The sequence below is a fragment of the Solea solea genome, chromosome 19 (genome assembly GCF_958295425.1).
Source record: "Solea solea chromosome 19, fSolSol10.1, whole genome shotgun sequence".
Lineage (NCBI taxonomy): Eukaryota > Metazoa > Chordata > Actinopteri > Pleuronectiformes > Soleidae > Solea > Solea solea.
In genome coordinates this window covers 9,542,875-9,569,100 of record NC_081152.1, presented here as the reverse complement: position 1 = coordinate 9,569,100, position 26,226 = coordinate 9,542,875, and the positions used below count along the sequence as shown (strand labels likewise).

Genomic DNA, 26,226 nt, shown 5'->3' with positions numbered 1-26,226 from the left:
AAGACGTCTGAGCGGAGTCGCAGTCTTCCAGTATGTGTGCGTTCCCTCAGGTGTGTCGTCATCGAATTCTTTGTGCAATTGTTTGATTCATTCATGAGACATTAATAATATGAAGGCTGCTCGAGGAAGCTGGACGTTATGTTGACTTTATTGGTTCCTGATATTTCTCATCACCACTTCCTGGCTCTGATGCCATCGGTCGACTAATGACACAGAGGAAGGGGGACATTCATCCCAAAATAACTCAGGGAAAACTGGCGCTGTTTGAAAGGCATAATGAGCCTGAAAGAGCAGAGACACTGAATTATGACTGTGTCGCACTGTGACTCATGTCTTGCAGGGAAAAGCTTTCACTGTCCATCCTTGACATTCTTCAGTGACCAGTGTTAACTTTGCTTATAATTTGCTTTCGTTTCTTCGCCAAAACGACATCTCAATGTGTTTTTCCTGGATCCTGTCACATAAACCAACACAAATCGAAAAGGAAAATCAAAGACCAAGATGACAAAAATATTATTTGTACATTTTTTTTTTTAATTTTGGCATTTCTTTGTTTTGCATTTATATTAAGCAAAGTGCATCTTATTTACTTTTCTCATCAACACATTGCACAATACATAAATAATGATGCATATAAAACGTCTTCATATTTACAATTAATAATATATTTATATAACATAAAATACATTTTTCGCTTCTTATTTTTATTCAATTAAATCTTTGTCGTTTATCAAACAAAGTCCGTCAGAGTCTTATACTTTCTTCTTCTTCTTCTTCTTCAAACCTTTTTTTCTATCTTTGAACGTCTGGAACTAAAAAAAAAAAAAGGTAAAGTAGATGTAGTCTGTTTGTGATGGGGGACAGAAGAGGCCAGGCGGGTGAAGAAGAGGAAGGCTCTTGCTATCGGGTGTTGAAGATGACTTCCAACCAGCACGGGCAGCTACTGATGAACTGTCTGGTGTAGCACTGTCCCCAGCCTTTCACAAAGCTTATCTGCACCGTGAAGCCCGTGCGAGGCTGCTGAGTGAACTCGTGGTCGTTCGGCCTCTGCAGGCTGATGGCCTTGTCATAGTCAAAAGCTTTGATGGAGAAACCGGGGAACACCTTGTGCACCAGCAGTGTGCGCGAGTCCGGGTTGTCCAGTGTGGCCGACTTAATGAAGATGGGGTAGCAGCTGCGGTTGTAGACCCACACCCCGTCCGGCTCACGCGTCAGCTGGATGCCATAGCCAATCTTGGCCCGCACCATCTGCACCAGCTGGGACTTGTTATCGGAGCAGAGCTGACCCAGGCAGAAGCCGTTCCCCTGAGGTAGATCATAGAAGATGTCCAGAGAGGGCTCCTGGACTGAGTAGAGGCGCCCGACACGTGTCTTCTCCTCCCAGTATGCCACCACGCACCAATGGGCCCGCTCACCAGACTCCTGCATTGCCAAGGAATCTAAAAGAAGGAAACAGAGAAAAGGAGACATTTAGACCTGCGGAAAGGAGCGTTTACATGATGACGACAATGTAACAGACACACAGGTCAAGAAGTAAAGAAGGAGACAGTTTTTGGGAGAGGGATGAGTGCAAGACGCTTGGCCGAACAGAAATATCTTTCTAAACATTTCTCCTTTTCCACAACTTCTTCCTCATCCCCAATTTTGGGAAATGGAGAATGTGCTTTAGTCACGAGCCAAAACTAAACTGTCATCCTCAGTTTCTGCCACACAGGAAAACCATGTTGGAATTCCTGGACTTCAGACAAGAGAAGCAACACAGAGACATTGGCGGGCAAGTGTCCACACGCAGTACAATATTTGTCTAGGCATTAAATGCTTATCTTCTGTCTGGCTGGCTGTATTTATGTAGCCGTGTGGCCGACAATCTACTGACGTCAACCGACTGCCCCGATCATTCCTCTACAGCAACATGCTTCACCCTGCTGGGGGAAATTAGAACGTATGTTTGAATTTGTCTTTCTGTTTTTCAGAGACGAGGCGGTGGGAAATGAGCAACAGCAATAAGACAAGGGGCTTTCATATAAAAACATAAACCACCTCCTGTTTACTGTAAAGAGCATGATGTTTTGCTGCCAAGTGACACAGGCCGTTAACTCTCAAACCCTGGAGTCTGAATTGTTGACAAGCTAGGCCTCTCCAGTCTTAAGTTTCCCCTGAGCGTAAAAAGAAGTGTAGCATTGGCCAAGCTCCAGTTTCCAACCCGCCACAACCACCTCCTCCTCCTCCTTCCTCTCCTGTCTCCCTTTAGTGTGCCTCCTGCGCCGTCCCTCTCTCCCTTCATATCTCTATTCCACAGAAATCTGGCTCCCAGCTACTCCCAGCAAGAAGTGGGAGCCAGTCAGGCACGAGGGAAAAAGAGGGAGACAGAGAGAGAGAGAGAGAGAGAGGAAAGAAAGAGGGGGTGGGGAAGAGAAGGAATGCTTCTCACATATTTTAACTGGTACTTTTTCGACTTTGCTTTCCCTCGTCCACCTTATCAAGTTCATAGACGTTTTGCAACTTCTGTTAAATGCTCAACAATCTTTTACACTTCCTCTATTCTCTCTCCCTCCCTCCCTTCCTCCCTCTCTCTCCCTCGCTCTCACAGGCGCACGCTTATATCCAGCCTCGATGAAAGACACATTCAAGGGTTAAGCAAGTTTAAAGACGGGAAATATATGTGAGGAGGGGAAGGAAAAAAAAAAGAAATGAACAGAGCCCCTCTCAGAGCCATTTCATTTGCCCCGATCCTTCCCATCCGACCCCAACCTACCACTACCGCCACCCTCCCTCCCCCCCCCCCTTTCATCCTGTGGTAGCTGTGAACATAACCGGTAATTTGGAAGGTCCCGTCTGAGACAAACTGCAACATTAATGCGGCAGGATCTCTGCCGGCCCGAGCGGACTCACTGTGGCCTGTCATTAGCCTTCATTAGACGTGGGGAGACAAGAGGGGGGGGAAAAAAAGGGAAAAAGAGACAACACTGGGAGGAGAGACACTGAAACAGAGAGGAGGGGAGGATGGGGGGGGGGGGGTCGGGTGAAAATCTGAAAGCCTGCCTTCCGTAAAACAAGAGGGGCTGTGTTCTTTGAAGTTGGTCAGAGCCAAGCCTCGGGGAGTTTATCGTAAATCCATCCTCATGGGGAGCTGGGGGAAACTAAGTACCCAGTTATCTACCTTAGACTAAATGGAGGAAAAACGCATTTATCTTTGAGATAAGAGACGCAAACGTCTCGGGCTGATGTCAAACAGAGACTCCCGATTTTGACTTTGCTCTCACGTCCAGCTTCACGAGTACGCACAGGGACAGCCAGGGTTTGACGAGAACTAGGACACGTTGGACTTTGTTAACAGCTGACAGAGGGCCTGCTGGTGGAGCTCACCTGTGAGGCCCTGCGCCTGTATATGTGTGCGACTGTGTGTGTGTGTGTGTGTGTGTGTGTGTTTGTTATTGCTGAGAGAGACAGGCCCTGGCGTCAGAGGTCATTAGAGCGGCTGCCTGTCTGAGCCTGTCATTGCAGCCTGAAAACACCCTGCTATTCAGGACTACACAAACTGCCCCACTTCCCCTCCCTCGTCGCCTCTCCTCTCAGAAACTGGTTGTGAGAACCACAGAGGGAAGAAAAGAGAGCTAAGGATAAAAGCAAAGGGTTGTGGAGACAGAAAACAACAGAGGGAAATACTGTATGATGGCCAACAGAAAGTGTAACACGCCCTCCCTGTTGTGAATTTTAAGCCTCCAAGAACAAATATCTAATGACATCACAACGACATCACCCGAGGGTTATTTTCTGTGATATTTTAATGATAAGGTGTTTAAAATGAAGATAATATGATCATTTAAAAGAAAGAAGTATCATGATGAGCAATGATAATGCATTAAATGAAAATTCGGAATCTACAGCTGTAGCTTGCTTGTGTAATATCTACCAACAATTCTTGCCAGTCCTCCACAGTTGAGCAAAACAACTGACGGAAAACTAATCCCAAAATAAATAGGTATAGCAGCAGGGTGGTGATCAGCTGAAACTTTCCTCACAGGTGAACTTATTTTCTGTGCAGGACATCTGCAGAGCGAAAGGCCAGACAGGCAGACTCCTCCATCTGTGGGGCGCAGCCTTGTGAAGAATATGTTCACAGCTTGTCCTGACAGCAGATGAGCTTACACCTCATGAGTAATGCGACTGAACGCTGAATCTCACACACACATATAAACACAAACACACACACACACACACACACACACAGACACACACTGGTGTGAGTGGCCCCCGTACACGCCTTATTCCAAGAGCAAGGCTCATTTAACTGAATTTAAATTTTTAATACGTCGTGTGTTTGCGTGCGAGGTGTCTGCTGCTCCGGCTCCTCGTGTTACAGTCTGGTGTCTCTCACATAGGTGGCGTTTGTTCAAGTCAGACAGTGTCGTCAGAGTCTCTTCCTGGTGTGCGTTTCCATCGGCTCCAGCCACCAAACCTTCCACAGAGCTGTCTGTGCATCCGTCTGGATGTCTGCCTATCCACGCATTAGTCCGTCTGTCTGTCTGTCTGTCTTGCCGCCGCACCTGCTTTGTCTGCTCTGCGGCCTTTGGTCCACGCGCCATATGGCGTTTTGTCCATTATACAGGTCTAGCACGGCTCGGCTCAGCTCATATCGTAGATCAGCTAAAACACTCAATAATCCCGAAAACGTGCGTTAATATCCGACATTTACCAAAAGCCGTATTTTAGTTCAGTGATGCTATGGTCATGCAGGAAGTAGTGAACTAATCTTTTTAATTGACGGATTCTAATGATTCAGTTTTTCTCGTCACTAGTTTCAATGTTTGTTTTGCACATAAAACAACGACGTGGCAGAACAGCATCGTGCAAAGCGCCACAATGCTAACTAGACTTCATTCGATGCTTGTATACTGTGAACAGGACAGAAGTCCAATTAAACAGCGTACTTAACAGTTCATGGAGACATACAGTCTGAAGCAGAGCGATGGTTGATAATGGTAACACGGTTGTAAAAAAAAAAGGGATTTTTTTTGTGGCAATGCAAGAAATTACAAGAAGCAGCTGGAGAAAGGCTAAGTGGATGTTAGCCATCAGCTACAGGGGGAGAGGGGGTTACAACAAACCAGGGTGCTCTTCAAAGACACCCATAAATGTAAATTAAACCACAGCACAGGGAGGGAATATTTGGCAAATGGAAACACACACTGCTCAGTCCCCCGTGGATTTTAATGGTCCCACGGTTTTTAAGAGTGGACGCCACACTCGCCGAGACAATTGGACTTAGTTGAAAGGGAGGAGGGATGGCTGCAGGGGAGGAGGGAGGGGGGAGGGGGGAGGGGGGAGGGGCAGTGACAGACTGGGTGCTTCTCTCAGGGCCAGAGACACAGTCTGGAAAGGTTAATCATTACCTCTGTCTGACTCCACACGCGCACGCACACGCGCACACACACGCACACACACACAAGCACCAGGTCGTTTCTATTCTTAGAACTCAGTCACAGAGTAACACACCTAAGCCTTAACACACACACACACACACACACACACACACACACAGATAATTTTCAGGTCTCAACTCAACACTAACATCAGTAAATAGTGAAGAGACCATCTAGTTTCAACCCCTGAGAGCTCTATATGTGTGTGTGTGCTCCTCTCTCAGACCAGACCTTAATGACATTGTCGTCATTAGACACACACAAGGCAGCTAAAGAGAGGAATGAGGAAGACATGAAGGAAACAGCTCAGGGGGGAAGGAAAGACTCTTCACAGTGCCTTATTTTCTAAGTCAACACCCTCTCCTGAACCGGGGAAAGTCTATTCCAAAGGTCGAGGGTCACCCCAGAGACATTCCTTTCATTCTGCCTGCCATGCCGTATATGCTGAACCTTGTGAATCTGTGCATGCGTCTGTCTGTAATGAAAGCCAGCACATTTCTCCCTGTGTTGACAAAAATATTCAGCGCCATTGATTTTTCTTTTCTTTTGAGTTAATGGCAGTTACGAGTCCAGCGGGTTTGTTGTCTGTTCGCTTTTGTCTTCGATTTTCTCTTTGCAGTCTACAAATTCAAAGGCAGGCGACTCCTTCAAATAGGAGTGAGCACTAAGCCAATGTGTGCAGTGAAGACAGAGGCTTTGTCCTTGACTCACGTCAATTCAACACCACAGCCGCATAAGTTTAAGCCGAGTTTAATGCCGGTATCGGCGAGTATAGTCTCATGTAGCAATTAGAAGCAGGGCTACAGAGGCCTGGTAATCTCCCATATTTCCAGTTCCACAAGCTCCGACTTGTTATTTTCATAACAATTTCCAAGGTAAAAAACAACCCACACATATGCATACACACACACACACACGCAGCATCGTGTATGATTTGTAAAATTGGTGTTCTTTCTTTGTAAAGCCCCCGAAGCAGTAAAATCATCATCTATCATAGGTTGTAGTTGTAGGTGATTTTCCTTAAGTGCACAAGAACCTCAGCTCCGGCAGATGAATACACAGACAGACGATTTCAGTCGCTGACAAAGGAAGTGCCTCTCTGAAGCGGCAGGTTACGTGAGAAGATATGTAGTCCTCCCTTCACCCCCCCCCCCCACCACCACCCCTTCAAGAAACCTAAATAAGCCCTGATGGCAGGAAAACCACAGAGGGGAGTGGCACAGTTCCACTATCTACAGATCTGTCTCCTTGCAGAAACACAGATAGAGAGAATGACTCGCAGACACGCCATCTCTAACATGAACCATCCGGACGCGACCGGGAGAAGATAAGGAGGAGAAATGGCGAATGGTTTCCTAATGCCTCCATCTACAGTGTCATCTTCTTTGAGTAGAAGACTCTGCTATAATAACACGGTCCACGTGTCGTGATGTTGAAGCGCAAGGAATTTGCGTTTCGATGACAGACAGGGGAGATCACCCCCCCACCCCCCCCCCCCATTTGCGTCCAACGCTATTGCAAAACCGACGCGCCGCCTCCGCCGACCGAGGGACATTTTGTGCTCCTGCTGAGTTATTATTCAAACACTTCATCATACTGACCCTCTCGCACACACGCACACACACACACACACACAGTACCCTGCAGCCCACATTTCCAGGAGTGACAGGACAAATAAACACTGGCTAGTTGGACACATGGTGCCAGGCGGGCCGTAATGATGTCATCAGCTCACTTTTGCAAACACACGTCACAGGATCAACCACAGGCTACGGGCAGATGGACAGACAAGCTGAACAATCAACCGCATTGTTGTGGCACAGGAACACCGTGGGAACTACATAATACAAACAATGTAACCTAACCAACAGAGCCTGCTGTGTGCAGTCTGAGCTTTTGTGGCATTGTTACTCTTCTTCTTATTATTATTATTATTATTATTATTATTATTATTATTATTATTATTATTATTATTAAGAAATGTGTGCTTCTGTTTTGTTTTTCTGTATGTGTGTGTGTGTGTTCTGGGATAGATATGTGGCCAGTGATAGGGCTGAGTCTGTCCCTGAGATAAAGACACACGTATAGCCCTCCAGTCTGGATAAACAAAAGACAGAGTGACTACATGAATGAGCAGGCAGGAGGGTGGAGACAGCAGCTATGTGTGTCACACAAGAAATCTGACACACACACGCACGCACACTCGCATTTGCAGAAATGTGTCTCCACTTATTTCCTTTTTCATTTCTGTTCAGCTAAAGGGGGGTGGGTGTTCCCTCCCTTCCTTCCACTTTGTCCTTCACACACATTCTCTCTTTCTCCATTTTGTACCTTCATACATTGTGGTAATATAAAAAAAAAAGAAAAGAAAATCCACTTCCACATAGTGACTGCAAACCAAAACAATGTTCATCTTGTTCTGGGCTTCCCTCCAGCATTTGGCCTGATGCCAAACCTGCATAGCCCACCTTTGAGCCAACAGGCTGTGCTAAGGTAGGCAAATGTTTGCAACTTGAAATGCTATCTCAATGCTACGCTCAGAACAAGACAGCATAAATCATCCAGAATCTGAAGGAAAGCAGTGCACGCCGGTTACACTTCGCCCTATCCTTGCCTGTCTTTCTGCTCTCTCCATCCTTCGCCTTCTCCTCATGCTGTTTTTTCGATTTGTGCAGCATAATGACACAGGGTGGGGAACTGAGGACGGCCAAAACCAAAATTAAGTCCCTTGCCAAGAGGCGGCTTGGCTGCCGCGCAAGGAGAGGAAGTGGGGAGTAATGAGAGATCCTGGCCCAGCACGGAGCGGCCCGGCTCTGCTCTGCTCAACTCGCTGGCTAACACACAGCCTCCAAATTACAGAGAATGGAGCAGAGCTGCCGGCCATCTCTCCCTCCACCCAAAGCCGCCATCTTCTCTCCCTCTTCATTCCTTCCTCTTACTGTTCAAGCAAGAAAAACTAAATCAAGATGCGGCCCAAGACAAAACCAGAGATTTAAATTTAAGCGACGTGTCACCGGTGCTATTGCCATACGTAATAGTCTTTATAGAATCCCAGTGAAATAAAAATGTTCAGTTTCTCGCTTTCTTTCTCTTTTTTTTACTACATGCCTTCTTTTATGGTTGGTGCACTCCAGTGTTTGTTTTCCGTCAAGATGAGGCCTCGGCTGCCTCCCTGTCCGCTTGCCTTTTCCTCAAAGACATGAGGTCATATCCTGTGCAGCCTTTTCCTTTCCATACTAACCCAAACAAGGCAGGAATGCAGCAACAGAGAGACAGACTGAGAGAGAGAGAGGGTAGGAAGACTGAGGCTTCTCTGTTTCTACTTCAAAAAAATCTTAAGATAGCGCCTCAGGTATAACATTGGTGATAAACAAATATGAAAGAAAACCCACAGGCCTTCTCTCACCAGGCTTGGACCAAAAATGGGCCGTTTCTTCACGGCCCCCTCCGTATGACAGCAGAACGAGTTTGATTTAATGGCCTGAGGTGCCAAGATGAAAACTAATCTGTGTCAGAGCCCCTGATGAAGGTTATACCTCCAGCCGATTCACTGGATGACTAATTGACTGAGTGATGGGCCCGCCGACTGTCTGTCGAGCGAGGTGACTGGCGGCTGGTATAAGAATACGATGAAGCCTAAATTTAACCTGCAGTGGGAGGAAGCGCCTGTGTGACAGTCGGCCATGCGCCAGGGCTTGCACCAGGTCACTCAATCTGCCTGTCTGTGTGTATGAATTAGTGTGTGTTTGTGTGCGTGTGTGTGTGTGTGTGCATGCGTACATGTCAGTGCAGTCTGACTGGATCCTCTTACACACAGGCACTCCGGGTCAGTCCCCGATGGCACCAGCAGGCATGCCACCGACACACACACACATATATACATCGGCGCACATCGAGTAAGAGCTCGATGCAGAGACACGTCCATAACTCACTTCTAGACTTCTAGAGGAGGCATTAATGCATTTATGTTCAAACTGTATACTCGTATTGATTCTCTTTGCTTCTATGGAGCAAATAAGTCCAAATTGAATACAGAAATCTGGCACCCAACCAACCAAGGTAAGGCATATAATGCTGTTTGATTATTAATTAACAAGATAGTTCCAAACTTTAATTTAAATTTAGAAGACGGAATGTTCCTGCACATTGGAGAACACTTGGATCTTTCTTAAATAAAAAGAAAGTAAAAAAACAAAAGTGTCTAAATCGGTCGAACTATTGTTTCTGTATCGGGACCAAAACTACGGTCATCGCAGCACTAGCATGGAAAAAATGAGCAGACACTTTGTCCCACGGCCCAGAACTCTGCCACAATCACAGAGGTCTTTCATTTAATTAAAATAAACACAGCTTCAGACTTCTTCCGAATTACTAACTACTAACTGGACACGTGGCAACGCGAGTTACCCCGAACGGTCTGCACTTCACAGATCCATAACCAACAATCCAGCGCTACTTTAATGTGACCTCAGCTACCATGTCCAAATCTCTATCTTAGTATCTCTACTCATTTCCTGGGTGAAGCGAGATAAGCACACACGCCCCTGCTCAAACTGAGATCAGCACCCCGACACCCAGCTCTAGGCCACCAGCCATCGAGCCTCCTCTCCTCTTCACCACTCCCCACTCTGTTCCAAGCTGATGACGTGAGCCAGCAAAAGGAGCTTTGGAGCTGGTAGCCTGGCAGGCAGCCTAGTTTGCATTTGCGCTTGTCGCTGTCGCCGCTCGCTTAACTCCTTCCAGCCTGGATTCTCTTGGTTTTCTGAGACTGAGCAAAAGATGTTGGGTTTTTTTTCTAACCCCATTTAACTTCAAGAAATGGGATTTGTTTTGGGGAGTATTGTTTAACCTCCTCTATGGTGTGACTCCATAGCTAAAGGAAAATATAATCCACTTTGTAAAAGGCGATTTTACTTTTCTACCATAACGGAGAGAAAAAAAAAGAAGAAAAAATCACAGTACATCCTGACTTTAAGTATTTCCTACCCTACGTCCCTCTAAGCCACTTTCCTCTTTCTCTCATCTTCCTCTTTGCAAATATGTCTGGAGAAGAACATAAAAAGGCCAGAGTGAGTGAATTAGAAGGTCAGCAGCGGGCCTCTGCAAGAGCCATGTTTCTTTTGTCAGGGCCCCAGAGGGAGGGAGCAAAAGAGAAAAGCAGGGAAAGAGGGATTGTGAATGGGGAGAGGGGGGGGGGGAATGGAACGGCTTGGATTTTTTTTTTTTCTCTTTTCCCTCAGCTTGCCAGAGACATCATGAGGGCAGAGTGCTTCGGCCGTCCCACCCTCGTCTTTCTACCTGTGCCTCCACAAAAGCACTAGCCACCGCTGCCATGTCATCCTCAGGGACAGGGGAAGCGGGAGCGCGTGTGCCTTTACGGAGGGAGCATGGGGGCGCCTGTAAAGACAACCGTTCTTGGGTTTCACGGTTTCAACTGGGTCTAAAATGTGTCTTTACTTAATGCACACAGGGAGGACTTAAGTATCCATCTGGGGGTCTAGAGGAGGAGGAGAGAGGTTGATTTTTTGGTTCCTCTGTTCTTTTGAGCACTACTCCAATCTCCTCTACCATCTAAGAACACACACACACACACATATGCAGTCAGCCAGGCAGGCAGTCTAACCCTCCATCCCCCCACAACCAAACAAAGGAGGGGGGGGGGGAGAAATGGGCAGCGAACATCAACTGACATAAAACAGGCTTTAAAAGGCCCAGTAATGAGAACCATCTGAGGCAAAAGAAAGCAGAGAGCAGCGCACAGCAATGCCAGGCACCGGAGAGCAAACTCCATCTCTCACGGACACCATCTTTTTTCTGTAGCCAGTGGACAGAGCGCCGGGGTGAGGAGGATTGTGGGGAGTAAAGCTGAGGAAGCCTGAAACACGTCCTGCATGTCTCGCTCCACACAGGGAGCTCAAAGACGAGTAAAAGGCGTCTTTCGCCACAAACACAATACTGCACGCACAGAGCAAATTCTTCTCCAAACAGCGGCCGGGACTTGTTTGTCTTCCATTAGAACATAACACGGGAAAGGGATGAGAGAGAGCGGGAGAGGAAGAGGAGAAGAGAGGGGAGCGTTGTTCAAAGAGCCAGGAGGGAGGAATTTATGTGGATGTGGGAGAAATACACCACCCTCCTTCACTGGCTTTTTTTTATTACAGAGGGGAAGCGAGGGCCCCCACAATCACTGCCTCATCGTTACAAGGGAGATGAGTGTATGTGTAATGTTCAGAGGAATGCAAAGGAAAAGAGGAAAACTAATATGACTGTCAAAGGGGATGAAGAGAGGAAAATGGAGGAATCTCTTTGAAGGAGTGTTTACCTGAAAGCCCCATAGGGGCCGAGTATGTTGTTCCCCCAGTTTCACTGGATGAAGGTCCAGAGTCTGGAGAATCTAGAGGAGAGAGAGAGAGAGAGAGAGAGAGAGACTTTGGCTTAGTACTGTGTAAGAGTGACGAGAAGGCAGAGCGGCAGCTGCGAGGCCGTCAATCACTCCACTGAAATCAATGCCTAATGAAGACGCTGACGACGAAGCTCACACTCTCACACACACACACACACACACACACGGCGGACTTGCAGCAGGAGTTTCTTACACCCCTGATAATCCCCCATAATCCACTGCTTCAGGAGGAACGTTAGCCCTGCGTCTCTGCACAGATGAGCTGCTGATCAGGGAAAGAGCTGTTCTCTCGCTCTGCTAATGACTGAGGCGAGCGTGAGGCCCGAGGACTCTGATCGCAGCTCCGGTACAGATCAAAAACGAGCACAAGACTGCGACTGCGACTCTCTCAGCGCTCGGCCTCCTTCCTTAACATCCGTCCTTATTGTTTCGATACCTGTTTAGTGCTCCGTTTTGTCCACTTGATGGTTTTAAAGACGGAGACAAGCACAGTTTATGTGCCGTACGTTCCCAACAGCTCACCAGTGAGCAGATGAGAGGCTATTCCATCTCTTTGCATTTGAATACTGAACTCCCACCAAGAATGGACTAGTTTCAACATGACACCTTTAAGAAAATTGATGTGTGCGCTCGCGTGGAGCGGAGCAGCACCGCTGGGAGAAGGCTAACGCTGCCACAGAGCTGCTGCTGCTGCTGCTGCTGCTAGGCTGGAATTCAATAATGATACATTCCTTTTGCTGCACGTCAACGCAGCCCTACACCTACCATCTATCGTAGCGCTGTGTGTGGTGTCGGTCACCTCCGCTCCGACTGGATTGTGACTCACGCGTGCATTTTGAGGGGTGCACTGGATGTTGAATTCATTTTGATTTGATTTGATTGCACAAGAAAAAAGAGCTGCAATGTTAAAATAGTAAGCTAAAAATGGGGGGGGGAGGCAGTTATCGTGAGACAGTGTGCGTGGGGGGTTCAGTAAGCATTTTTTTTCACATATGGCGCGCAGGGGGAAGAGCAGGAGGAGGAGGATGGTGTTTCTGTTGAATACTTCCACTCTCTGTCTAACAGATTGTCTCACTGGCCTCCTGTTTGAGCAGTAGCTATGAAGTATTAAAAAAAAAAAACAGCAACCAGAGTGGTTTTAATTTCGAGACCTGCTCCCAACCACCCTTCCCCAGTCCGGACACTGCCCGCGCTGCTGCGGTCGCAATAACGAGGTGCACGGGCACTGCCTGGCTTTCATTGGCTGCCAGCAGCCTTGCCCTGGTCTCCCCGGGCAACAGTTCACAGCTGACCACAGGGCCGAGGAAGGGCACCAGAGAGAACGAGCTAAACAGTGTGTGATTTATATTACCCCCGAGCTGAAACAAGGTAGCATTTGACGTCTGGGCTGCTTTCATATTGACCGCTGCTGCTGATGCTGCTGCTGATGCTGCTGCTGCTGCTGCCGGAGCAGACAGGCACCCTGACACATATAACCCCCACTTCCTGCTCGCTGGAATCATAAAACCATCATCATAAAACACACGGTTCTTCCGTTTCATGCAGATGTTAGCGCTTGATTGCATTCCGAGAGTCGACTGTTGCGATTCTCTGAGTGCCGCGATGATTTATCACAGCTGTACATGTCGAGTAAATGCAAAGAATGGTATAGAAAAATGTAATTGCCCGCAGTATTGGAAGGAGTTAATGACTGACAGCTCACTGAGGCACTGGGGAAAAAAAACCTTGTCTTTCTACATGATAAGCTCATCTGTCCTCTCTGTGTGTGTGTGTGTGTGTGTGTGTGTATACCCTCCACACACAATTGTCCTATTAATACATGTTGTCTTTCTCCCTGCTTTGCCAATACAGACAGGCAGAGACGACGGTCTCCTTTGATTAACCGCAGCTGCAGCTGCACTGACTGAACGCAACCATACCAGGAAGTATCTTGACAGGTGAGCTCAAGACCCCCCACCCCCATGTTTTCACTTAAAATTAGGAAATGCATATGAATAAAAAAAAGTTGAAAAACTCTACTTGGAGACCGACAAGACACCTGATGGTATTTTTCCTGTTGGCAGCGCTTTAATTCCCACACAGTTGCACCAATTTAAGTTTTTTTCCAGTTTGCTCTGACAGGGGGAAACGCGTTGGTAACATGAGTTATATAATCGTTTTCTTTGTCTGCATTCAGCACGCATTTCCTATTTACATTCGTGTATCCTTTCATCGCAGGAAAGAAGCGGCTCACCGTCAATTTGGCGTATTCAAGTTTGCATTCGTTTCTGCTTGAATTTAAGGCTTTTTTTGGGTGAAACCATATCAGTGTAATAAAGATGACAAAGACAGAGAAGAAGGGAAGCTTTGAAGAACCACAGCTGCAGCTGCAATGACTTCCTATTGTTTCCACTCACTGAAAGCCACTTTCTCCCTCTCCTGGCTAACTGGTTGACTCACTGTCATTGTTTAACTCAGAGCTTTTCCTGCACCGGCAACCAGCCGGACAGGGGTAAACGGGGAAAAAGGGGGGCGATTGCGGAAATAATACCTCCCACACTGAGTGAAAGCGCTTTTTTATCGTTAACCCAATTTCTGTAACGCGTGGAGAAACTCTTTAAGAGGAGCAAATATAATAATAATCTAATCTCCCTCCTCTCCTGCCCCAGTCTTGCACTATTCCGGTTATAGACTGAAATTTAACACACTTCAAAACCGACCTAATAGGTGATGACATAACCTAACGCCACTTTTTGGCACTGGGGAATATAATGACATATACAGCAGCAGCAGCATGTTGAGTCTGGCACAGGTGCAAGCAGAAAATTATTTAACAAGACTGAACCTTGTTAACAGGAGAAACTAAACTGTGGAAGACAACATGGAAATGGAAAAATGTCTTCCTAAAACAAACCCATCCAAAACGGAGATATGGAACTGGGAAACACACACACACACACACACACACACACACACACAAAAGCCTTCAACCTTAATAATTTGATTAATCCAGCTGATAAAGGCTGACTGGCTCCAGAGACTCTGCCGTCTGTCGGTTTCTTTCTCTCCGTGATTCACAATAGATAAATGGACACACAAACAAACACGGTACAGTTCTCTCTCAGGAACACAAACACACACACACACACAATATGCCCCGGGTGATGTCCCAGACAGTCTTTGGCTGGTATCTCAACTTTGTGCTGCTTTGCCCTGGCTGACAGCCATGCTAGAAGTGCCCAGCCAGCCAGGCGTGCCACTCTGCTATCATAAATCATAACATAACATGGAGCCATTTCCTACAAACACACACACACACACGCAAACACACGCAGGACACACAAGGGATAAGATATGCAACATGTAATGTCGGGCAACACACACACATTCATGAATTCAGGACGAGCCTTCAGTTAATTGTACAAAAATACAACATGTTTTGAATTATTCTTTTTTTTTTACGTGGGATTAACTCACCTGGTGGTTTAAGATAGTCCATGGGATAGCGGGAATATGGAGGAGGAGGAGACTCTGCATGTGAGAGGGGGGGGGAAAAAGAAGAAGCATGAGTATGTGAGAGAGAGAGAGAGAGAGAGAGAGAGAGAGAGAGAAAAAACAACAAGAGAGAGACAGAAAGAGAGAGAGAGAGAGAGAGAGATCTAAACTTTATGATAAGAGCTGTTTCATTCTTCAGGGAAAATGGGGTTTGTGTCTGTCAGCTCAGCCTGCAGAGGAAAGCAGAGAGGCCGGCTGAGCGGCTATTGCCTTTCATTGGCAGGCAGATAAACAGGGGGCCGCCTGGCGCCAGGAGGGCCACTATCAGCGTCTAGGACAAACTGAGATACGGGCCTCTTTTGGCCCAGGACGCCAAGCAAGCACACACACATAGAGAGAGAGGGAGGGAGAGAGAGGGAGAGAGAGAGAGAGCGAGAGAAAACCTGGAAACTTCAGCGTGGAAAGACTGTAAAGCCCTGGCTGAGTCGCTTTGCACTTTGGAAATGCCAATTGTGAAATAGTGAAATGCCAGACAGGCTTGTTTGTTTGAAAAAGCGGCCCCCGCTTTGGATGAAGTTGGAAATATCCTGATTTAAGTGGGAATAAACTGCCCATAAGAGTCCTGGCACCTTTACAGTGCCAAAAAAACAACAACAAATAAATAAATAAATAAATAAATAAATAACATGTCATTAAGGTTGTGTGGTGGCCCAATAAACGGACTCTCTGCTGGTAAATGAACTAACGAATGAGTTCATGTTTAAGTGCAATAAGGCCAAAAAAAGGAAGAAGCATTTAATGACATAACAGTGGTTGAAACAGATGAGGAGGACCACTTTGGCACATCGGTCAAGTTTGACCTTATGGAAACTCGAGACAACTGTGCCAAGAGAGGTGATGTCATTTAAATTAGGCTAATTAGTCCTTGAAGAGCCTGGTCATTAAAGGCACGGTGCGTGGATGTGACTCCAAAATTAGGTCTACAAGACACCAGAGAATTAAACGCAATTCAAGTTCAACTTTTGTTTTGCTTCCTTTTGAGGTTATTTTATAATAATTAGGATGATGATGATGATAATAATAATAATATTAATAATAATACTCACCGAGTTCACACAGTCTGCTCATGTGGTGCGGGTTGCAGCAAACGAGCTCTGGGTTGATTTTCCCGTAGGATTCACAGCAAGACAGCCTCTTCAGCTCCGAGGAATGCCTGAGGTCAGGCCACCTGAACACTTTGTAGAGCAGCATGGGGAGAGAGTAAGACTGTTGACCCACTTTGGCGTCCACTTTGCTGGGCAGGAGCAGACAGGGGCTCCGGGCTCCCCCCTTGGACTCCACCGCCTGCAAAAGCACCTCTAAATGTTTCTCTTTGATCTTTTTCAGTATCGAGTGGGTCAACGCCTTCAGTTCGGCCTCGGACCCGGCGTTGGACTTGGCCACCTTTGTCGCTTTGCCCATGCAGCAGCCCCCGGAGCCATGCGTCCCTCTGTCCGTCTCCCCGTCGCCCTCCACGGGCGCACGGCTCCTCCAGAGTCGCCGGATGAGCCCCGACCGTTTGGTCCTAAACATGCGGGACGAAAAGAGGTTTCCCCGGCTAAAAAACGAGCATGGTGTCCGCAAATCATGAAGATTCCGGGATCCGAGTCCAGGCGGTGACAAGCAGCCTGAGAAAATACGGAGGAGAAACCGGGAGCTGGATAAGCAGAGGAAATCTGTAGCATGCGCCAGTCTCTGTCGCCTTCTCCTACAGCCTCGATATCACAGAAACAGCAGTGGAGGTTCACGGGACAGTCAGCGTGTCCTCTGTCGGCGAAACAACCATCAACCCCCGGGGGGCGATTAAGACTGAATCCAGCAGCCTGGACTCCTGTGAGGCGGCGGGGGAAGGAGCCACAGACGCATGGAACCACGAATGTGTTGGAAATCACTTGGTGATGATGTGCAGACTGGCTCTGTGTGGTGATGTGACCCCTTTAAAACAACACCCTGGGTCGGGTTCTTTTTCTTCAGCAGAGCCTGTAAAAAATATTGTCAACACATCTTAATGATCTTCTTCTTCTCCTTCTCCTGTGAGCCGCGGTGGAAGCAGACTGACCGGGGCCTGATTACGCCTATCACTGTTATCCCATGAAAACCGAGGCTCGCCGCCACGTCTTCAAGAACATTAATCCACAAAATCCTTGATCCGACTTGAACAGAGTGTAGGACACTCTCTCTCTGTGTCTGTCTGTCTGTCTGTCTGTCTCTCCACCAGGCTTGTTCTTCTTTTCTGTTCTTTTTTCCCTCATCCGTTACCGTGTGACTGTGCAGAGGATGTGTTTCTGCTGCCAGGAGCGAGTCTCGTCCAAAGAGCTGGGGATCAAATCCAGGACTGAATCTGTACAAACCTACAGTTGAGACGCGTTTGAGTAGAGAGAGAGAGAGAGAGGGAGGGAGGGAAGGAGGAGGGGGGAGCAAATGAAAGAGAGAGAGAGCGAGAGAGCGAGAGACCCTCGGGCTACGTCCACGCACCGAGCCTCGCAGCCTGTTTTAGTGGCCGAATCCCCTTTAAAACACGAGAAAATACAAACGATCCAAGCTCGTAATCTCACACGAAGTTTCCGCGTCAAAACGCGTGGAAGAGCAGCGAGCGAGCGATGTGGAGCGGGGGGTTGGAGGACGTCTCCGTGTCTGAAAATGAGGCGGATGGTTTAGGTGCCCTTGCTCCGTCTCCAGTCTCCAGTGCGCATTGACGCGCCCGGTCACGTGTGTGTCTAGACACCCTGTCGCTTAAAAGAAATGTGATTGTGTTGCTGCGCAAACAACAGATCGAGTAGAGCACACAGCGCGCGCGCATAGACACACACACACACGCGCGCGCGCGCACACTGTTACCACACACACACAAAAAGGAGTTGAAGAATTAAATAAAAATATGTACATGTTCAAAAAGTTTTGTGTTAAGTTGAGAATGGGAACACACACACACACACACACACACACAGACACACACAGATTAAGAACAGTTTCCATTTAAACCATTTCTATTTTACTTTCATTTCAGTATTTCTATTCCAGTTTTCACTTTGCATTCAAATACAACAAACACACACAAAATACACTAACAAAAACATGACATAAAGAAAAACAAACAACATTTTTGTGCATGTGTACAGTCTATTATGACTGTCACAATGACTGTAAACAAGACGGTGAATCCAGTTTTCACTCTTTGACATAATTAAGGAAATATTAAGGAATATTTGCGACTTTTGTTCACTTTGAAACTTCAGTTTCTGTGTTTAGTGTTTTATCAGCAGTGTATTCATTTTAAACGCAGATGAATGAATCAGCCACATGATCAAGGCCTTTCCCCCTCACTATAAAGGACATGTGACATACTGTCATGTTAATGACTTTTAGGATAGTTTTCTTGTTGTAGCCTACAGTGATCTTATCCGCCCCGTGCGCAGACTGTCAGGTCGCGCGGCGCCGCTTTTTAACCGTAACTTTGACAGTTGTCAACGTTTTAACTTCACCTACACGAGGCATGTGTGTATGTGTGTGTGTGTGTGTGTGTGTTGGACTGTAAATAAGGTCATTGTCCTTCAAACGCGCGAGCAGAGACAAGAGTTGCACCTGCGAGACTAAATGCAGGGAATACAACAGAAGAGCAGCACGTCCTAAACACAGATGGGAGCGCGCTGCTGCCGCCCACTGGACGTTTGTACCACCTCAGGTGGATGTCACACTCACGCACACACACACACACAGTCTGGACATTGACTTAAATTCATTTAACTCTATCCTTAACCATAACTACCACTGGATTAACCCTAACTCTAACCTATAAGTATAACCTCATCATAAACATACATGTTTTGCCTTATTATGTAATAGGTTACTTTATGGGGACTTGTTTTTTTCCTCATAATATGACAGCGTCAACATGAGTAATACCTGGAACACACACACACACACGTTTGTGCAGCTCTTGTTATCTGGACACTGCACTGACTTTCATTCATTTGGACAGTAGAAAAAAGCCTTATTAACTCTTAAGGTGTCCTCAAACCTTCCCTTAGACAAGAACCAATTCCAGACAGGAGCAACGTGTCTTGCCCATGGACACATCGGCATGCATCGGGTTAAGATTTGAATTGAGGTTATAGGTTTACGAGTCAGACATTAAGTGGTTATAGTTAAGGTTAGGGATAATGATTGGGTCAGGCTGTCCAAATGAATGGAAGTCAATATAGCACAAGTCCCAAACTCATGGTCCACGGACCACATGCGGCCTTCCATTAAATATTATACAGCCCTCCCCTTAATATCAAGTTATAATGAGAACTGGACAACGACCTCATCCACCTGTCGCTAGATTATAGACAGAATATAATACTAATACTAATAAACCACACTTCTAAATGTTACATGAGCAGGTTTAGCTCAGTGGTAGGGCGAGTTGTCGTTCAACTGGGAGGTTGAGGGTTCAATTCCTGGCCCTGAGCAAGACACTTAACCTCATGCTGCAGCGTGTGAATGGCAAAACTGCAGTGGAAAGCAGCTCATCAGGACTAGGAAAGCGCTATATAAATACAGGCCATTACTCTTCTTCTGATTTTATTTGGTCGCAACGAGTAACAAAGATAGTTAGAGGAAATAGAGTAAAAGTAAAAGTGGCTATAAATATGAATAACAAAGGAAAGTACATTCATTTTGTACTTAAGTGATCATTATAGCACTGATGACAGTCCCCATGACCATATTGGACACTCATTGGCCCCCCAGGTAGTTTGAGACCCCTGCAGAATCTCTGTGTGTGTGTGTGTGTGTTCTCACAGTGCTCCCCAGACAGACACACAGACGTCTATCCGGCGCAGGCAGCAGTATGTTAATGTGCCACTGAGCTGCAGGGCGAGGGGGGGTGGATGGGGGGGGGGGTCATGGATGGCTGATGATGATGATAGGGAGATGTGCGCGGTTGGCGCCGAGCAGCAGCGCAACAACGCATCGAGTCCAAACGGCGCATATGAGTCTGCGCTGTTTTTACAAGCTCGTCTGGAAGCAATCAGGCAGGGAAAATGTCTGTCACAGGGATTGTGGAAGTGACTGCAGACGCACACACTGTCCCCTCCCCCCTCTGTGTGTGCGTGTGTGTGTGTGTGTTCTCCAGTCTCCAGGAAGTAGACACATTTATATACGTTTTCCATTTGAGGCCTGCAGCTGCAGCAGTGTCTGTCCTCATGTCTGCAGGAGACAGGACCGTTAACGTCTTTGCAGCGTGTTGTCCAAACAAGTGAGTGGTGCGTTCAGTTGTTTGGGATAATGATGTGGTGGAGTGTTGTGGACCCTGGATGGGGTAATGGGACCAAACCAGTTTCTACTGGGACTCTGAAAAATGACTGTAATGCTGAGGAAAAAGAGCAATTTCAACAAAAATCTAGACAAAGAGTCAAAGTTTGACCAGAAGACTTTGTCATAGAGGCAGACACTGTGAACAAACACACAAACAATACAAATTAAACCATTGTCTTGTTTTTTTAAAAGTAAATTACAAATAATAATAAATGTTTATTGCTTAAATAAGCTGTTGGTATGATTGTTACCATTGTTTTTAACTGAACCACACTCATAATTTTATGAATGAAACAAATAAGAGTCTGTAATATATCACTTTTAATAATATTGAATTCATCACCTTACTACACTGTCCAAACCAGAACATTTCTGGACAGCATGTGGCCAAACAGGAAGTGATGTCATAATTCAAAAAAGAAAAAGAAGCTAATTTTATACAAATATTAATTAATGGGAATGCTTAAAAAAAACTATGCAGTCACCATTTGGAAACATTAATCAATTATCTACAGAAAGAAAAATACAAACAGCGCAAATACTGTAAATGCCTGTAAGGGCAGCACATTCTTAAACAAATGTCTTTGTCACTAATGCAAAACACACTGTTGTCATTTGCATACACTAAAGCAGTGGTTCCCAACTCCCCCCCCCCCCCTTACTTGTGCTTGCTCCAGGACAAACCAGCCCCCCCATACTGAAGCCCTGTCCACACACACACACATCAAAAGAATAAAGGGAATAATTACATGACGTTTATATGCAAAAATAAACAGCAGTTGTAGCTTTTTGTTCTTATTCTCATGTGTAGGTTGATAAAAAACTTTCCTGTGCTTCCATAAAATCATAGACAAGGCAACTCTTTCTTGATCCCGGTGAGTTTTTGGTGCTTTTACGTTTCTAAGACGTGTTATTTTGTCTTAGAGGTATAAACCTCTAACTGACCTGATGAGACTTCTGCTTATGTTGGTAATAAATACCTTAATTCATTTAAAGGTGGAACAAAAAGTTTGGATTATCCAAGAGAGTGTGTGACTGGGATTTTCTAAATGTAATATGCACAAATATAATTTCAACTTCAGAGTACTCAAAGCTCTGTGTGACCTATGTGATCTCTGGCGCCCCCTCAGGGGGGGCTTGGACCCCAGGTTGGGAACCATGGCACTAAAGTACTCGTCATACATTTTCTGCATAACAAGATGAAGGCCATAGATTTATCAGTTAAATTACATCCATTTGTTCCCCAGTGAATGCACAATACCAGGCTTTATATACAACAATACAGTATTAATATAAAGTAATAGTTAAAAATATATTACTTTAAGAACAATAAGTCAAATTGCGTTGATAAAGTAGAGCGAGAAGCCGTTGCTCGTGTGTCACGTGGCCCCACAGCTGATTCAAAAGAGAGTATGATGGGCTAAAATAGCAATCGATAAAAGCTGGGCGATTAATATTCTAGCGAGCAGTCGTGGCCTTTACTATAATTTATTGACACAGTGACTGGTTCCAGACAAGGGCCCATGCATATGTAATTAAAGGGGCTTATTCTATCCGAGCCACATTGCTCTAAACACGCTGGGATCTCATCATAGCTAAAGATAAGAATCATAAACATAAGACAACTTTAATTAAAAGAAAATTAAATAAATTTAAAAAAAAGATAGAGACTTTATTTTACTTGCACATCTGATATCTAGTCAGGAAAGAGCAAACACACCCACATTGGTAAATGTCACAGCATAATTAAAAAAAAGAAATAAATAAATCCTTGGCTGAAAAGTGAGAAGCTTAACAACAGTTGTTTTAAATGTTACATGTTTCGTGTCTTTTCCATCCCAATGTGTCCCTGTTCAAGGAAGATATTTGACTTATCTGACCATTGAAGGCCAGAATGCTCGTCACATGACTTCACATAGTCAAATAGAGAAGGGAATAGTTTAGCACGTGTGTAAAATCCATCCATTCATGCATCGTCTACTGCTTTATCCTCCACATGAGGCAAAAGGTGGGGTACACCCTGGACAGGTCGCCGGTCCATCACAGGGGACACTTGTAGAGACAAACCACCATCCACTCTCACACTCACACCTACGGTCAATTCAGAGTGTCCAATGAACCTGATCCTAAAATCTGCATGACTGTGGGAGGAGAACCTGAGAACCTGGAGAAAACCCACGCACACACAGATGGAGAGAACATGCAGTGTGTTAAATCTTATAATAAAATAATAATAATCGGATTACCTACACTCAACTTAAAACTCAAAATGATATTCAGTCTATTATGACAGGAATGAGAAGGTGGAAATAAAGTTAGTTATTCTACTAAAAAATAATATTGTGGTTTTATATCAATAGTGGAGAGGAGTGTTTCAAAGGATATAACAGGTGTCTCAAACAGATCCCTTTCATCTATTTCCCACAAAGACCAAAAAGCCATAATATGTACAGTGCAAGATACAGCAAAAGAAAACGTAAGTAACTGCACAGGAAACATTAGAAAACACAATGTTTTTGAGAGGAAAGTTGTTACAGGGAATGTGGGGAAGGGAAAGCAATTAAACATATTCTGCTCATGCGGTGTTATTAATGATCTGTGGGAAAACACGTTCCAAGAAATTGTCAGAATGATATAAGTAGGGAGCCACTGTGTCTAAGATTCTCGTGTGTTGTTTTTTTTTTTAAATAATAAGAGCAGCGATAATTAAACAAATCAGATAAAATGGTAATGAATGGTTTTTCTATGTTATAGATTTATAAGTGCTCGACAAAAAGACGCTAAATCAAATGAGGAACATTATGAAAGCGCTCACTGTGCATTGGTGTCCGACTCCCAACATTTAAAACCTCAAAGACAATTCCAAACGTGCTGTAGATCGCATCGAGCCAAAATACAACATATACAGGGAAGCTGCAACACGCACATACACACACACACACACACATCAAAAGGAGATTCAAAGCAGGTGCTGAATGCAAATACACCCGCAAACATAAACAGACAAATAAATCTACAAAGGAGCAGCAGCAGCAGCTCCGAATAATAACAAAAACCATTTCAACAAGGAGAATTATCTGCAAATATGCAATTATGACTATAGAAAGACCGTCATGAATTCAATGCTTTAAACCTTTGATTTAACAGGAGGACACGTGGAGATTAAAATCACTTTTGTGAGAATTGCTTTTTCGAAAAATAGTAAAAACCTTTTCAATGATGCAACATGAGATTTAGCTTTTAATTTGTTTTTAGCTTTGAAGGTTGTATTTTTTTTTAACTGCTTGTATTTATGTTTTTATTGTATGTTAACAGCGCTCTCATGGAACTGCTCTTAACACGAGGTAACTGAATACTTTTTTAGTTATTTTGATCAATCGCCCTGTAAAACAATGAGTGCGTACTGTAGCTCTCCAAGTTCGACATCTTTCCACCAAAGTATACTCATTAATTGGCTTGATTTTTTACTTCAATAGTGCACTACACCTCTACCGATGTAGAACTAATAAGTGAATAAATCAATAAAAGCAAACGGGGAGTATAACAGGTCAGAACTGTATCAGAAACTGTGTGGAGTCAATAAAAACAAACGCCTCGTTACAACGATCGATTACAGCCACGTGACTCAGACAATTTCCCTCATTATTGTGAAAACATGTTATGGATTCACAAATCCGTCTGTTTGATAGTTTAAAGTGTCAGTGGACGACACTGTTTGCGGGCAAAGGACATTTTTTACTGAAGTAGCTCGAGGACTCACTGACCCAGTTCTCTTTATAGGCTGTTAGAGTGACTTTCAATACATGTTAATATGTTAGTCAGACTAAAGCCTGCCCCACACCAAGGTTATATATATATATATATATATATACATATATATATAATAGTTTTGGATTTTTCATTAGTTTTAATTTCATTTTAACTTTTTCTTTTTAAAAATGGGTTAGTTTTAATTAGTTTTTTTAGAGGGTTTGCTAGTTTGTATTTTTTGTAAATGCTTATTACTGGTTTAGTTTTATGTATGAAATGAATTCACAAAGACGAAAACTCAGCACATTTTAGTTTTGTTTTGAAACTTTTTTTAACTCGTTTTTATTTTTATGTCAGTCAACAAAAATGTTATTTCAATTTTAGTTCTCGTTAACTATACTAACCTCGCCCCACACTAGGGGATTCACTTCAAATCTGACTTGATTTTAAAGACGTTGTTTGCTGTGTCCTTCATCAGAAAACAGCCTTTGTCAAGCAATACTATCAGGCCTGACTGAGGGAGAACAGGAGCCCAGGGAATAATGCATTCAATCTTATTATTCTTTTTATTTCTCTCAAAGCAAGATAGGCTGTTATGTTAGCCTTGTCAATGCTGTGTGGCCCCTTTTTGTTTTCTCTGTTTCTTCACTGCTTTTCTCCTCTTATACGTCACATAATTCCGTGTAAAAAGGTCAATGTCCGAAAGGCCTAGAATGAAACCGATCAAAGGAAAATGTATTTCCCATGGTCAGTTTGTTTGTTTCCTGTGACGCACCAGTTAAATGGTATCTTGCAGACATCAAGATCGTGATACCATCTGTCTGTCTCCTCTGTTTTTTTTATCTGTTGATATGACATTTGGTTTAGTTTTTCCACTGATCCAACCCACACTGGACATTTGTAAGCAGGAGCATCAGTGAGACAGAGCATAATGTGTTTGTATTTATATTCATTTCTGACACTTGGTGCCCGTTTCCACTTTGCGTGAGCTTTCGTGACCTCATCCTAAAACCCCTGAGCTCCGACCTTCTGCGGTAACCTTGGTGATCTGTCATATTAATGAGTTTGGCGTCACGAGGGGCAACCAGTACTTAGAACTGAGCCACTAAGGCAAACTGGTCTCCATCGCCCTAGTTTCTATCACACTTGATAGACGCCGACTGGGTGTGACCTCCACATCTGGAGCTGCGCTGCAATGTAATCTCGCCCCAGACCTTGAGGAAAACATATGAGCCTCTAAAAGGAAATAAATAAATAAACTACCCATCCCAGAATCCCCTGCTCCATCCATCTTCCTGCTGCCACCTGAAATGGGAGCCCATGGTAAGGTGACCCCGCACCATGAAGGAACAAGGAGGGCCATGTCACTTTGTGAAAACCTCCACTCAACCATCTGGCACCGCGATAATAGAGCTGGAAGCAGGTGAGAGTCCATGCAGAAAGACTCAGCGCTTCTGTCTCCCAGGGCGTTCAGTCTCACTGTAACCTACCAATGACCTCGTGTTGAAAATGGGCCATTCTTTACATCGAACTGCATCTATTATATTGTCCTTGAGAATAGGAGAATTTCAGGCATGAAAATCGACACAAAGGAGACGAAAGGCATGAAATTCTCAAGGGAAGTGGGAGCTTGTGCGACACAGTGGGTGCCATTGTGCCATAAACTTTCCCCCCTCTGAATGGTTTCATGCCTCCGTCTCCGCTGCCTCTGCAGCGATGACCACAACGGGCAGCGACGAGACACGGGAGCCACATCGAGCGTCCAAGTATGTTAATGTTCTGTGATGCAGATGCGAACAATGCGAGACGGTTGAGTCTCCGGGCAGATGTTGCTTT

At 45.1% G+C, this 26,226-nt stretch overlaps 1 protein-coding gene across 1 annotated transcript; it reads right to left on the bottom strand.

Moving 5' to 3' along the window:
- Positions 1-226: 226 nt before the first annotated feature.
- On the bottom strand, positions 227-18,096 carry smad7 (SMAD family member 7). The gene is made up of 4 exons (XM_058617495.1): positions 16,407-18,096; positions 15,283-15,336; positions 11,746-11,817; positions 227-1,439 (listed from the first exon to the last, which is right to left on the bottom strand). Exons 1-4 carry the CDS (start codon positions 16,870-16,872, stop codon positions 901-903), a joined length of 1,131 nt encoding a protein of 376 aa, XP_058473478.1. The 5' UTR covers positions 16,873-18,096; the 3' UTR covers positions 227-900.
- Between the last annotated feature and the right edge of the window lie 8,130 nt (positions 18,097-26,226).